This window comes from Felis catus, chromosome B2 (genome assembly GCF_018350175.1).
Source record: "Felis catus isolate Fca126 chromosome B2, F.catus_Fca126_mat1.0, whole genome shotgun sequence".
In the NCBI taxonomy this organism is placed as follows: Eukaryota; Metazoa; Chordata; class Mammalia; order Carnivora; family Felidae; genus Felis; species Felis catus.
Genome location: NC_058372.1, coordinates 141,637,925 through 141,652,190, shown reverse-complemented (window position 1 = coordinate 141,652,190; position 14,266 = coordinate 141,637,925). Strand labels below are relative to the sequence as shown.

Sequence of the window (14,266 nt, the reverse complement as noted above, 5' to 3'; positions counted from 1 at the left end):
TGATGACTTAGAAAAAGCAACCAATGAAAAGAAAGAAATAGAAGATACAAGAGAGAAGGGGATGGATTCTAGAGATCATGGAAGAGCCCGGGTCAAGTCTATTTAGCAAGTAGGAACTATCTTTAAAGGGAAAGAAAAGTGGATGAAGACAAAGCTTATCTGGTGGAGGGGAGAATGGATGAGCTCAAGCTGGAGGGTCTCTTTTTCAACAAGGAGGAGGTGAGGTTATCTATTGTGATTATCTAATAAATACTCATTTTGTCCTTTCTTACTAACAGAAGCCTAATATTATTTGGGGTAACAATGTGCCCAGCTAAAACACCATGTTCTCAGACTCTTTTGTAGTTAGGGGTGGTCATGTGACTCAACATTGGCCATGGAGAAATCAGGCTGACATTTCTGGGAAAGCTCTTTGAAGGGAGCTGTCTTAAGTATCATGTATGCATTTGGCTCATCCTTTCTCTTTCTTTCCTTCCTGGAATATGGCTTTGATGGCTGGAGTTGCAGCTATCTTGTAACCATGAAGTGACCCTGAGGATGAAAGCCAGTGCTAAGAACGGCAGAACAGAAAGAGAGACAGAAGTCAGCGCATTGATGACATTATGGAGCCACTACAAGACCCTGGATTGCCTACCTCTGGACTTACTTTGCATGACAGAAAAAGACATTTCTTTGTCTAAGCCATTGTCATTTGGGGATTTGTTACCAGTAGCCAAACACAATTCTTATCTGGCAAGGCTGGAGGCTGGTGTGTATATGTGTTAGAAGGTGGAACACAGAACAAGTGCATTAGGAGATATGAAGTTCTACATTACTCTGAAGTCATTTGTGAATTGAAAAAAGTGGAGAATCACAATGTAGATACTAATCTAGACACGTGTGATCAGAAAACCCATTATTCTCCATATGAGTGCCTACATTGTGCAAACTCACTGAATGCAAATTGACCCGATTCTTCTCTATACCTTGTTGACCTTGACAATATCTATCTTATAAAGACTGAGGTTTACATTTGATGCCATTAGCAGTTTTTATTGAAGGAGGAAAATACTTTCTTAATTCATTTCAAGAACAATTCTGCAGACATTGATTAAAACATGAAAGGCACTTAAATAAGCATAATTATCTCAGAAAACATGCAATGTTATGTGTTATATTGTGTTACCATTGTTCAGATTTAGGGCTTTGGATCCACTAAGAGTTTTAATGTACCTTTTCTTCCCCCTTCACACCAAAATGTTTGGCTCTTGTGAAATACCAACACAGAATGCCCTGGGCAAATGGTAAGCAAGGCTTCAATCTCTTTCTTTCTTTCTTTCTTTTTTTAAACTACAGGCTAAAACCATCTCCATTCGTGTAAAACCCAGAAAACATGTCTCCTTGGAGATGCCATATAGTCTCTTGGTTTAACTATCCATCTCAAAATATCTAGGGCAAATAGAGAGTTGTTCATTCATGTCTTCATCAGCAATACCAAGTATCTTTTAGAAAGTCAACGATCGTTGGAAGAAACGTCTTCAGATTGCACAAATGCTCATCTGCTCTCCAATCCATTCTGTATGTAATTCCTGGTGTTTGTAAGATTTAAAAAATAATCCCAGTTAAGGCCATTTATCTAGTTTTGTGGCAGCTGCAAATTCAGTTGCTCCAGAAACCATCTAATCTTCAGCCTCCCAATGATTTTCAACGGCTGGATTAATGTGCTAACCACTCATCTGAAAATCCATCTTGGCTGTATTGTCAGGACTGTACAATGGGCAACCAGACAGAAGATTTACTGAGTTACAAAAAACCGTTAGCATCTTTGACATTTATTTGAAAGAAAACGGCGCTTCCGCTTATTTAATATTTCAATGGTAACTTATTCATAGAAGACAGAAAGGAGGGGGACTCATTTCAAGGGAACATCTGAGAGGTGGTTTTTTTCCAGGTAACATGGAAAACAGAATATAATGCCATACACAGATCTCCAGGGCAGGTGGAGGAGACCACGGGAAGAAGAATTAATTTGAAAGGCTCTCTCATTTGGACAAGAATACACTAGATCCCACAGCTCAACAGGTGCTTCATAAAAAATGTAAACATCGATTTCATTGAGGCTCAGCTTCAGAACAGTTTAAGGCATTAATCAGAAAAGCATATTCGACATTTGTTCCCTTTATTCTCTTCTCTTACACGATCAAGAACCAAATGGGCCAAATAGTATTCACGTGCATGAATGAAAGGACAACCAACCTTGGAAACTTTCCTTAAACAATGAACGCAAACTCCTGATACCTTCTAGCTAGATCAAAACCACAAGCCAAGGTGGAAAAGCACTGGGTTTCTGCTGAAGAGGATGATTTGTGGGCTGAGTTCAGGAAGGGGCATCCAAGTTATGGCTCTCCTCCTTGGGAAGCACGGAGGCTCTGAGACCTGCAGAGGAGCCCAATAGGCTGTGCCCTCCAGAAGCCTCTGCACCTTCTGATGGTGGTCCCTGAATGGCTCAAGTTCCAGAAGTTCCCTGCAGATGCCTTTGCAAGCTCCAGTGCCAGGGACGCTTACTGCCAATTTTGGCAAATTCATTTTTCTTGCTGCGGAATCGGATGAGAAGGCCCAGGCCCAGGGCATAACAAGCTTCGGGGGCTTTCAAAAACCCATTCAGGTCCAGCAGGAAGGAGCCTGGCTCACAAAACAGGGTTTGCTTCTTGTTTCGAACCCCAGTCAGTAATCCTAGACACAACAGGGGAAGACCACGGTACACCGGTGTGGGGAGGGGGTGCTGAGCTCTGAAAGACTCTTCCTCTGTGCTACTCTGGACCAGAACAGGTATCTGGGATTTTGCTGGCGCAGGGTAGGGCTATGGCATTCTTCTCCCAGGCTCAAATAATTACAGATAAAAGCTGGAAGTAGCACGAGGGCCTGGCCGATTCTCCCCAGGCACAGACCGACATGTCACACTGCCCTTCCAGATACAGGCTATCGGCTCCATCCAACATCCTTCCTGAGGACCAGGACATTCAGGCTAAATTCAGCCTCCGAGAGCCTGGGAAGCCAGCAGGCCCCAGAGCACTCCCAGGAGAATGAGAGCAGATGAATTTTTAAACAACAAAAGGAGTGTGTATGTGTGTGTCTGTGTTTGATAATGGTCCAAGCTTTAATAGCACGGTAAAATATTTATCTTATTTTTATAGCCAGCATGCAATCAACCCATAACACACTGACAGAATTTAGAAAGATCAAAGTCTACACAGCCACAGCTAGATGGAACCACTCCACATTTAAATATATATACGTACATATGCATACTCCCCAGGAGAAGGGGACTCCTGGGAACGCAGTCATTCATTCCACACACTCTCCATTCTTTTCTAAGCCACAGAGGGAAGGGTTGTGAGTAACTCTCTGGTTTGGGGTTTTATTTAAGAAGTTAATCGTCTTAGCAAATTGTCCCATTCAAGTTAATCTCCCTCTTGGACCCTGCAGAGCCTTGAATAGCCTTGATTTGTTTCACCGAAATTCCCAGTCCTCTTTTTGATTAAGTGATGTCCCTGGGACAGGGCTGAGGGTGGAGTGGAGAATTGGTAATAAATATTATGTAAATATTATTAAAGACAAAAGATCCTTACTTTTTGGATTTTTTTCATAAGGAGGTGGAAAGAAGGAGTGGTCATGGGAAATCAGCACTTACTGAATTAGACGATATTAGAAATGGAAAGAACACACGGATGATGGGTATTAAGGAGGACACATATTGTTATGAGCACTGGGTGTTGTATGTAAGTGATGAGCCACTGAATTTTCCTGAAACCAATATTGCACTGTAGGTCAACGAACTAGAATTTAAATAAAATGTGAAGAAAAAAAAGTCAACGTGAATTATGCATAAAAATTAAAATGACACAAAGTTAAAAAGGAATGGAAAGACTCAAAAGGCCATTGTCTTCATCCTTCAGATGAAGAAACTGGGAATGGGCTGAGCCATACAGATACGGGAGTGAGAACTGACCCATCCTTGTCTTTCACCAGGGCCAATGCTCTCCCAGGGTCTCCGGGCAGCAGATGGAAGGAGGCAAAAAGCAGAGGTTTAGGGACGTTACAGAAGGCACATTGTGGGGCTGTTGCTTTTTGCTCACAGGCAGCACGTGTGCAAGGAGAATTCCTGTGTGTTGATGACCATGAGCGTGCGTGTGTGTGTGTGTGTGTGTGTGTGTGTGTGTGGCTGTGTAAGGAAGAGCTCTGTCCCCCTTATTGTAAGTTCTGAGTGCAAGTAGTTAGGAGGTCCAGAAGATTAACAAAGGCTACACACAATTTACCTTCTTGTTCTCTATTCGTATATACAGTGCGAAAAACAAAGATGGTTCAAAGATAACGCCATGAGAGAATTCTGTGGTTATTTTCAGCACAAATTATTTTTCCACCGACAAAGAATTGGCTTTATTCCAAATAAGACTTTAAGTTGTACTTTTCTTTTTCTTTTCTCCTTTCCTTTTCTATAAAATGGCAACTGTTTCTCAGGAGAAACAGCCTTTTTCCGTAAATGTAAATTGTTGGGGCATCTTATACCACTGATCAACGCATCTTGTGTTTCTTTATGGTTGTGAGGGGCAACAGCATGATTCTGAACTTGAGCAGATTGGGTTGTTGAATTTATCGTCTGGAGAGAAGCAAGGACAGAGCCTGCTGAGTCCCTGCAGCTGCCTCCAAAGTGACTTACTCCCCAGATGCTAAGCCAGTTCCCTTCTGGCTGATAAATGAAGTGAACGAAGGGGTAATTTTGTTAATTCCATACTGATTAGTGTCTGGCTAAGAATGATGGTCTGCATGATCTGGGCCCAAACTTTCAGCTGGTTTCTCCTCCTCAATTTTTGATATCTTCGTAGGACCTCAGGTGGCCCTTCCTGAACCCTGGGGATACATGAACACAACGCAGAAGATGGTCCCACTGTGGTCCTCATCCCTGCATACCCTCTCCCCTTTACCTGCCATAGATTAACCACTGTGTGGCAATCTGTGAATGTGGGGCAAATTCTGTGGGAAAGCTGCCCTCTTACCTGATAAGTCATCCCGTAAAATAAAACCCCAATTCAAATATTTTACTTTTGGCTGTTTTGAGACCATTCCTTGCTAGGGAATACTTTAGTAAAACCAAACTCTCCACAGGCCATCCAGACGGCTGTGTTGTCATGGAAGCTATTAAGGATAAGTGTACGCAGATCCAAAATAACAGAGGACGTCATTTTATTGGCTGTCCACAGGAAGTTTGGTCACACAAGGAGGTGGAGGCTGTGGCAGGTGTGGTACAACACAATACCTCATCTAACTACTAAACAGAAGGTTAGCTGATACTGGATAGGATAAAACCCCAGCGACCCTCTGCAGCCCGGGGCTCCGCCGACCCCTGGATAATGAAGCTGAAGAAGCCGGTGAGTGATGGCATCGTCCCACGAGTCTCCGTGTGTGTCGCACTGTCTTCCCGTAAAACAGCACTTGAAGATTCACCAAATTAGAAGAAAGAAAGCGAGCAAGCAGCACTTCCGATTGAATACCAACACCACCGTAAGCAGACGTAGTGTGGCATGCAAATCCAGATCCGGTCATTTTTTTCCCTTTTAGGTATTTTTTTTTTTAATTAACAAATGGAATGGCATGTCTATTTCAGATATTAGTAGCATAACACTCAGGTGCAATTTCAGTCTGGCCACAAGGGTCCTCGACTTTCCGTGCGTCCGTCACAAGAGCAGCAAGCAGGCAGCAGAACACTGTCCTTTCCTCCCGGACTCTGCAGCCCCGAGTCTCCTCTCTCCCAGGCCCACCCCCCTCAGACTCCAAATGCTGGCAAACAGCTACTTCTCTTATTTTCATTGTTATCAAGGCAGTCAGGCTGGGGAAGAAAATTCAACTAAACCAAGCCGTGGGCATTTGGGCCCTGCCCTCGTCTGCCACGGAGGGGGGATCCATTCACTCTCCCGGTAGTCTCTGTGCCCCAGGACTGGAGTTGTCCTCACCACCACGGAGTTGGGTCATGGGAAAGCTCCTGCTGTCTGCAGCCCCCGGGGCTGTGGTCACACGGAGCTGAGCTTCACCAGGCCGCGCACGGAGTCCTCATGCAGAGAGTCCTGGCTGGCCAGACCGAGGACGTGCATGGTGCGGCTGTGGGCCAGGGGGCTGCCCGCCAGCATCCTGGGCGGCGAGGGCGCTTCCTCTGGAGTCAGAAACTGGTGGCCCACGTGCTCCTCTTTCAGGGGCAGTATGTCTGTCAGCGCGGCCTCCGCGGTGAGGTTGGGCATGGAGGAGGGCGGCGTGGGCTGCCCCAGCGTCAGGCTGGCACAGGGAGTGCCCAGGCCCGGCTTCCCGGGCAGGTGCAGCTCGTCGCTGGTGAGGCTAGGCTCGCTCTGCAGCAGGGGCGTGGCCGCGGCCTGCAAAACGAATTTGGTGCTCTGAATGCACTGGTCTTGGTCACACTGGAGAGCAGGAGGCAGCCAGCAAAGAGAAGGCGGAGATGAGATGGGCACAGGGTGGGGAGGAAAGGGGGCACGGTGGGGGGGGGGGCAGGGAAGGACAGAATGCGAGAGAGAGAGACAGAGAGAGAGAATGAGAGACAGAGAGAGAGAATGAGAGAGAGAGAGAGAGAGAGAGAGAGAGAGAGAGAGAGAGAGAGAGAAACCCGTTAGTGACACCTCAGGGCAGAGAGCCTGCACAGCAGCCTGGTTTCATCTGGAGGCGCCCAGCACATACACGGTAAGTGCAAATACCCAGCATCTAAATAAGCCGCTGAAAGTACTGATCACCCACAGCTGCCCAGGGAGTTACATGCAGCCAGAGGCCATCATGCTCCTGGTCCCCCTTTACAGACTCAACCTAGTTAAAAAACAATCCCGCGGATGAAGTCACAAGGTTTACCACCTTAGCAATCTGAGGTGCCTGTTTTTCGTGTGCTGAAAACTGCTTTTACTCTATTGTTTTAAAAACACAGGGCCTGTACACCTAGTTCAAAGCAGCGTGATTCACATAGCCAAAGCCCAAAGGGAGAAGCCGGGGTCCATCGACAGATGAGAGGCTGAACAAAATGCGGTACGTACAGACGATGGACCCCTACTGAGACATAACAAGGAAGGAAATCCTAACACACGCTCCAACATGGATGAACCCTGGGGATATCACGCCAGGTGAAGCCAGCCAGTCACAAATGGGCAAATATTGTATGTTTCCGCTTATAGTAGTACCTACAGTAGTTACCTCTGTAAAGACAGAAAGCAGAGAGAAGGGTGGTTGCCGAGAGTCAGGGAGGGGGAAGGGAGCTCGTGTTCACGGGGACAGAGTCTCAGTTTTGAGAGATGAGGGATCCCGTAGATGGACGGTAGTGACCTTTGCACAACAATGTGAGTGTACTTATTGCCACTGAAGTGCACACTTGAAAGGGTTAAAATGATACATTGTAGGTTATGTACATTTTACTACAAAAAGTCTGAGCAGACTGTTCACAAAGCCCTAGAATTCCCCACTGCTAAATTTTCATCAGCTTCAAGGACCATTAATTGAGCTTCTGTGGTTTTTTTAATCTGTGAAAGAAAATGCCAACATTTTACAAGATATTTCCTTTTCTTCTAAGCATTCTTACATCGCATTACACCCTATGTCCTTTGCCTCTCCTCGCTCACTGGGCAAAGGAAATGGTGTAAACACACTTTTAGCCGATCGAATGTGGATCTCTGATCCTCCGTAAACCCTCTCTTGAGCCATGGGGGCGGGTTTCAGATCAGCCAGAAGACTTCCACAGCACACAGAGATCTTGAACTCAAACGTGGGCAGTGACCCCTTAAGAGATTTTCAGGAACTGCTCTTCCACGGGAAAGAGAAGAGTCGGTGTGAGCTAATCTGTCCCAAGTTTGGGTTCAAGCAGTGAGCCAGGCAGGCTACTGCTTTGCTTCAGAAGTTCCCCTCTTCACAAATGAAGATCCTGAGGCTTAAATGAACGAGTGGCTTGCTCAAGACCTTACAGATAAAAGTAAGGCATGGACCCAGGACCTGGGGCTGAGTTTGCCTGGCTGCAAACCTCTTTCTACTATTGCATGTGCCACATAGTAGGTGCTTAATAAACGTTCCTTGTCTGCTTATCTATCCCCTCATCTCTTTTTCAGAACTCAGTTCCGGAGTTGCTGAAGAATCTGTGCTAATGGGTTTGCAAAGGAGGTGCCTCACCCTGTTCCTGCCAAGGGGATACCCAGGACTACCATCACTCAACCACCTCTGTGCAGGGAAGAGCCCAAACCATGCACCATGTGGCCTTCAGGGAGGAGAGGGAGTTCACTGGAAGTTCTGACTCCTAAGGCTTTTCTTTATTTGCTCCAGTGTGTGTGTGTGTGTGTGTGGGTGTGTGTCCTTTTGGCCAAATGGGTTTCTTTCTACAATCACAAGTGGTACCCCTCCTCTCCCCCGCCAGAGGAGGAGAAGGAAGAGTTGCAGTCTCTCATGAATTCACAGTCTTTAGAGGGCAAAAGACCTCGATTCTGGGCAAGAGTAGAGCTCTTTAAGGAAGGAAAGCCAGTTACGTGGGAGACCCTCACTTTTTTTCCTTCTAAATATAATTTACTATCAAGTTAGCTAACGTACAGCGTATACAGTGTGCTCTTGGTTTCAGGAGTCAATTCCCGTGATTCATCGCTTCCATACAACCCCCAGTCCTCATCCCAACAGGTGCCCTCCTCAATGCCCATCACCCATTTCCCCCTCCCCCCGCCCCCCATCAACCCTCAGTTTGTTCTTTGTATTTAAGAGTCTCTTATGGTTTGCCTCCCTCCCTCTCTGTTTATACCTATTTTTTTCCCCTTCCCTCCCCCTTGGTCTTTGGTTAAGTTTCTCAAATTCCACATAGGAGTGGAAACATATGATACCTTTCTCTGACTTATTTCACTTAGCATAATACTCTCCAGTTCTATCCACATTGTTGCAAATGGTAGGATTTCATTCTTTCTCATTGCCAAGTAGTATTCCATCGCAAGGAGACCCTCACTTTTCTTTCAGCCTTCATCTCAGTCCAGGGAGCTCAGAAACACCCAGAGCCTGGAGCATGGGCTGGAAGGCTGGTCACAGTCACCTCCTGTACTCATCTTCCGAAGCACCACCACGCAGTTTTTGCCATAGCGGTGTTTTCCCACGGGGTCGCTCCTGCAGGGGGTTTCAGCTCGGTGTGGAGGGGCTTTCTGGTGGGAGGTGCTGAGGAGCACGCGGGGCGGGGGGCGGGGCTGCGGGCAGGCTGATCCACACAGGTCTGCTCAAGCTCTCCAGTTCCGTCCTTTCAGTCCAGCACACCGGCTCCGTCTTGACAGGGCAGAGGTGGGGAGGAGCAACTTCCTGATTAATCACATTCATCTTCTGGAAACTGACCTAGGGCTTTGGATATATTGTGCTTTGCAAAGAACGTTTTGTGTTTTGTGACGCGTTCCATTTGGTATTCTTACAGCCAGCTGAGCTCTGCACTGCCTCCATTTCCCGGGGCTCAGTGCAGCCTGTGAGCAGGCCCGCTAGCGACCCCAGAGCCGAGCCCAGAGCTGCAGAGAGCAGGCGCTTTTCTGGGTACTGGGATCTTGTTCTCCATCTTCCCTCTTGGAGCCCTCACTATTCCTCCTACCTTCTGTCTACACAATGCCCTCAGCTCTAAGGAAAGATAAAATTGCAAATCAGATTTGCTTGTCTCTGTTGACCTGCAGGAAGCCTTTTTTATTGAAAACTAATTGGCAAATTCTATTTTAGGGATCAGCGCAAGACAACTCTTACAGGCTCACAGAGAATTCTGTTTGAGGGCAGAGCTGGAGATTTTCAAGGTCAGGGGCGCAAACATGAGGGGAGAGGTGCTCCCCTCCTTCTCCCTCCTCTCTCCAGGTCACTGTTCATTTCTTCCTCCTTGATCACAACCCTCCAGCCATGCTCACGGCAGGACCCACAGGGGGCACCAGAACCTCTGGGGATAAAGTGGTCTGTCTGCTCCTTAGAGCTTGTGTTCACCCGGAGGGCTAGGTGGGGCTGGATGTGTCTTCCAAGGCTTCACACTATCATCACTGCTGACTCCAACAAGACCGCAGGTACCTGGGATGGGTTTACTCTGAAACCATGAGGCTCAGGATCAGGGCCCCTGCCCTCCTGGTCCCTGGCATATTGGTTTTTCTCTCTTAAAGAGAAAGCGTCCTCCAAACCTGGGTTCACTCCTGTATACACCTATTGGCATTTTCCTGTGGCCCGACCGACAACTTGTTAAAACAGTAACAAATCTGTCTGTGCTCAGCCTCCCAGCCGGGCTGTTGAAAATGCTGTCCAGTTTACCAGGGGTGAAGCCTAAGGACTTAAATACATGGAAATAAATTTAGCCTAAACCATTTAATTAAAAGAAATCTAAATATAAGTCATTCAGAAATTTTTTTAAAATGACTACTTTGAACTCTGACTTGTGTTATCAGACTTCAAGCACCTCTTGTATAGACTTCTTTAAATATTTTAAAAGAGGACTGTCTTTCTGAGTACAGTTATGGAGTTTCCTTTGTCATAGAAAAACACAGTTACATATTAACAATTAACCTACTCTTTGCCCCCCCCCCCCATCGCTCCCCACCAGTTTAACCTATGGCCGTGATATCAGTAATCACAGTTACTGGACCATGAAACTAAGTGTCTAAATCCTGCTGCACCCAAAACTTTGAAGATAATTTGCCACATTCAAACCGATTTTCCTTTGGACAACCAATCCCATTTGGGGGTACCCAGGGACCAGACTTTGTTCTACCGGATTTTGCTCAGATAAAGTTTCCTACTGGCTCTACAGGACTATGGATTTTATCAGATTCCAACCAGGGACAGTGCAATGACTATAATTCTCATACCATTAATGTGGCATGTTTGGAACATCTCCTTCTTAGAAAAGACTCAACGATTAGGAGACATCCAATTTTTTCTTTTTTAAAGCTCGGCCCCAGGAGGATGGGTTGATAAACCTTCATGGTTGCAGTCCCATTTGAGAACTTGGCCAGTATTTTCAGGGTTACTATGGAGATGATCCATGAAAATGTTCTTACACCTCCTCCTTTTTACCTTTGCTTCTGATTCTTATTTGCCCACTTCTTGTTGATTTTTCCACTTAGTTTTCTTTCTCTCTGGCCTTCCCAATGCTCTTCTCTGCTTTCCCCTCCATCTCTTCCTTTCATGGGTTTCCCTCCCACTTCTTTTTTTCTCCTCCCGTCACCTTGACTTCTCCCTCTTCTGCCTTTCTTCTTTCCCCCCCACCTCTATTTTCTCTTCGCTTTATTCATGCTTCCACTACCCACCACCTCCTTGGCTTTTCATTTGCCGACTCCTCACATCCACCAGTAGGGGGAGACGTCACCGCCTGCTTTTTCCTCTGACAACTTGGTAGCAGGGCTCACACTCCAGTGCGAACACCAAGACGCCCTTCAGTGTATCATTTTCTCTAACCAGTTATATAATCTTAAGAAAAACCAATAAACACCTGGATATTGGGCAGTGACAACCCATCTACTACAAACAGAAAATTGAGAAACTCACACGATCATTCCAAAACAACCCTATAAAGGTTCCTATTTATCAAATATCAGGTTGAATCATATGAAATTGCCATTTAAAAGTCAAAAATCATCCAAATGCTGAATTCCAATGGAATAGAAGCCTGATCGCTTATAAGAGGGTCTATGAGAAGACCCTTCTGCTGGCAGCATAAAACGACTCCTGGCAGGAATGCGAGAGCGTGTGCTGTGGTTGCAGTAAGTCACTTGACGGCTGGCTGATTTACTGCCCACATGAAGCTCTGCCATTTAACTTACAAAGAAGTTTATGGTTTCAGATGTTCAGATGTTGCACATTTTATCACTTAATGTTACAATCTGAAAACACCATAGAGATCATTTACTTTTTGTTTTTGCAGATTTTCAAGTAAAATCGCTCATGATGGAATACATTTCATTTCACTCTATCTGGCTCCTTGTTTGAAATATACCTAGCACACAGATTAAATGCTGTTAAAAGCAAATCTGGGAGTTTTCGAGATGGTCTGGTATACAAATCAAGAGCGAATGAAATTATTTATTTCTTCTGCTCCAATTCTGTCAAAGGTATTAGCACTGGGCATCATTTATTTCTGTTTGGCTGTGAAGCCGTGTTCTTGGGTCTTACGAGTGCTCGTTTACAGTTATAGAATCACTATAAACTTCTAAAATCCACCTAAAATGTAGGTTAGGAGGAGAGCTTTCTTTTTATTGTCATTTAACATTACTATTTAAGTGTGTGTAAGTTATTTTTCCTACTATATTAGATTTTTCAGATGATGCATGGAGAGTTCTGCAATATTTATTCACAAACTTATTTTCATAAATCACGTAACTGCTAGAGTCAGCCTTTTTTGATACTGGATTAAAGTGCATTCAAAAATTAGGTTAAGTAAATATAACAAATGATTTTCTAACAAACAAAATTTCTAACAACCATGAACTATGTTCTTAGCTTTGTGGGTAGCACGTGTTGCAAAGGATCTTTTAGTTACAAGTGCCAGATATGAGCATAAACTCTGACCCCCATGCTATACAGAACTTCAGTCATTTGACAATCAATTGAAATATACATACTAAAAACTGACCATAACTGGATGTCCTATGTACACAGGAAAGAACTTCAATATTAGGTATTAATAAAAGCCAATGATGAGGAAAACAGGAACAATGAAAATGTGATCTTCGGCTGGCACTGGGGTTATCTGCAAGTAATTCCAGTATGGCTCCTCAGAATGTCACCAGCACTCAGACAACAGAGGCTATACTGAGGTTACACACACCCTTTTAATGCTTTCGATGGCCCTTCGTTACTTTTCTAACATTTCCTTCCTCAGGAATTTGTAGTAGAGGGATCACTTAGGCACTAAACAACCATCCCCATCCCCAAATGGCGGGGGGGGGGGGGTTGCTAACTCCCCCATCCTAAGTATCTTTGGGATGGGGGCCTCTGAGTGTTGGACATTTCCCTCTTGGACTGGGCAGGATTTGCATCTGGCCCTGGTTCTGAACTGTGGGGCCATGTCGAACACATCTCATCTTCCCCCCATTGGAGTGTTCACATCCAGCCTCTCCTGGAGATGTTCTGATACATTTGGGGACACTGTCAGTAGTGGGTAGGAGCCTTGAGACCAGAAAGAGTTCTCTCAGCTGTACGCCAAGCGGGTGTCTCATAACAGAGGCAGCATGGAGACGTAGAGAGTGCGTGGGGCTTGAAGTCAGTTCACTTTTAGATTCATTTATGGGCAACTCACTCACATGTGTACTTGGGAATTATTATAAAGTGACAGAAACCCAACCTACAATCACTTCTAATGTGGTAAAATTTGCATGAAAGCTAAATTTAATTAACAATTAATGAAGGTGACATGGGTCTCGTAGACATTAATTTACTAATTTTGATTTTGTAGTTTTCACGTGTTGGAGCTCATTGTTTTTTTCAGGCCTTAGAACTTTTCACAGTCCCTGGAAAAAGCACCCAGGCACTTTGCTGACAGAGTCCAACAGGCAGAATAGCCATGACTTCTGGTCTCCTGGCCCATGGATTAATTCGATCCTATCAAGGCTATCACTGCACCAAAGAGAACTGTCTCTCTAGTCCCTAGTTCCATATTCACGAAGGAGATGTGACAAAACCAGAGTGAGGAAAGAATGAGGCGTGGGAATGAAGACAGGAACAAAGTAGTATTTGTGCAGAAATTCCCCTGAGAAGGCCCTTTGGGGGGAACTTTCACACACACTCAACATTTAATGAGCACCTCCTGTGTGCCAGGCTGTGTCATCCCCTGGGGCTGGGAGGGTGGGACAGAAAGGGGTCTCAGTTCCAACCACCATCCAGGAAGGCGGTCACCACTCACCCCTTCTTACTTCATGGTTTAGGAACTGGAGGCTCTTGGGATTAAGGGACTTGCCCATGCTGCTGCAGCCCCCAGTGTCAGGACCTGCAAACGCAAGCCCAGGGGCCGTGATCCAACTGAGCTCTCTCCCTACCTTTCCCCGCTGTGCTGAGTACTTAAATCGGTCCATTTGCAAAGCTTTCTCTTCGACTGTCTTACGGCTTTATTCTATCATCCTCACTAGTATCCAACTAGACCAAGAGACTTGATTTGACTTGGTGAGGGCAGAGCTCACAGGGGTCAGGGGAGAGAAATTTAGGAAAAGATAATAAATGTTGATTTTCACTTGATCTTAGCCAAAAGACTGAGAAGTGATAAATGTTGATTTAAAATAATAATCTT

The 14,266-nt window shown here is 45.4% G+C and overlaps 1 protein-coding gene across 5 annotated transcripts in view; it reads right to left on the bottom strand.

Annotated features, from left to right (window-relative positions):
* ZDHHC14 (zinc finger DHHC-type palmitoyltransferase 14) overlaps positions 1-14,266 on the bottom strand; it is a 358,275-nt gene that overhangs the window by 62,100 nt on the left and 281,909 nt on the right. The window contains exon 9 of one of the 5 annotated variants that reach the window (XM_003986669.4): positions 5,204-6,443. The exons of 3 other annotated variants lie outside the window; for them this stretch is intronic. In XM_003986669.4, the coding sequence (XP_003986718.2) occupies positions 6,045-6,443 (399 nt within the window). In that variant the 3' untranslated portion in view covers positions 5,204-6,044. Of the gene's footprint in view, positions 1-5,203; positions 6,444-14,266 lie in introns of those variants that run through there. One more of the 5 variants, XM_045058292.1, reaches the window with a different exon arrangement.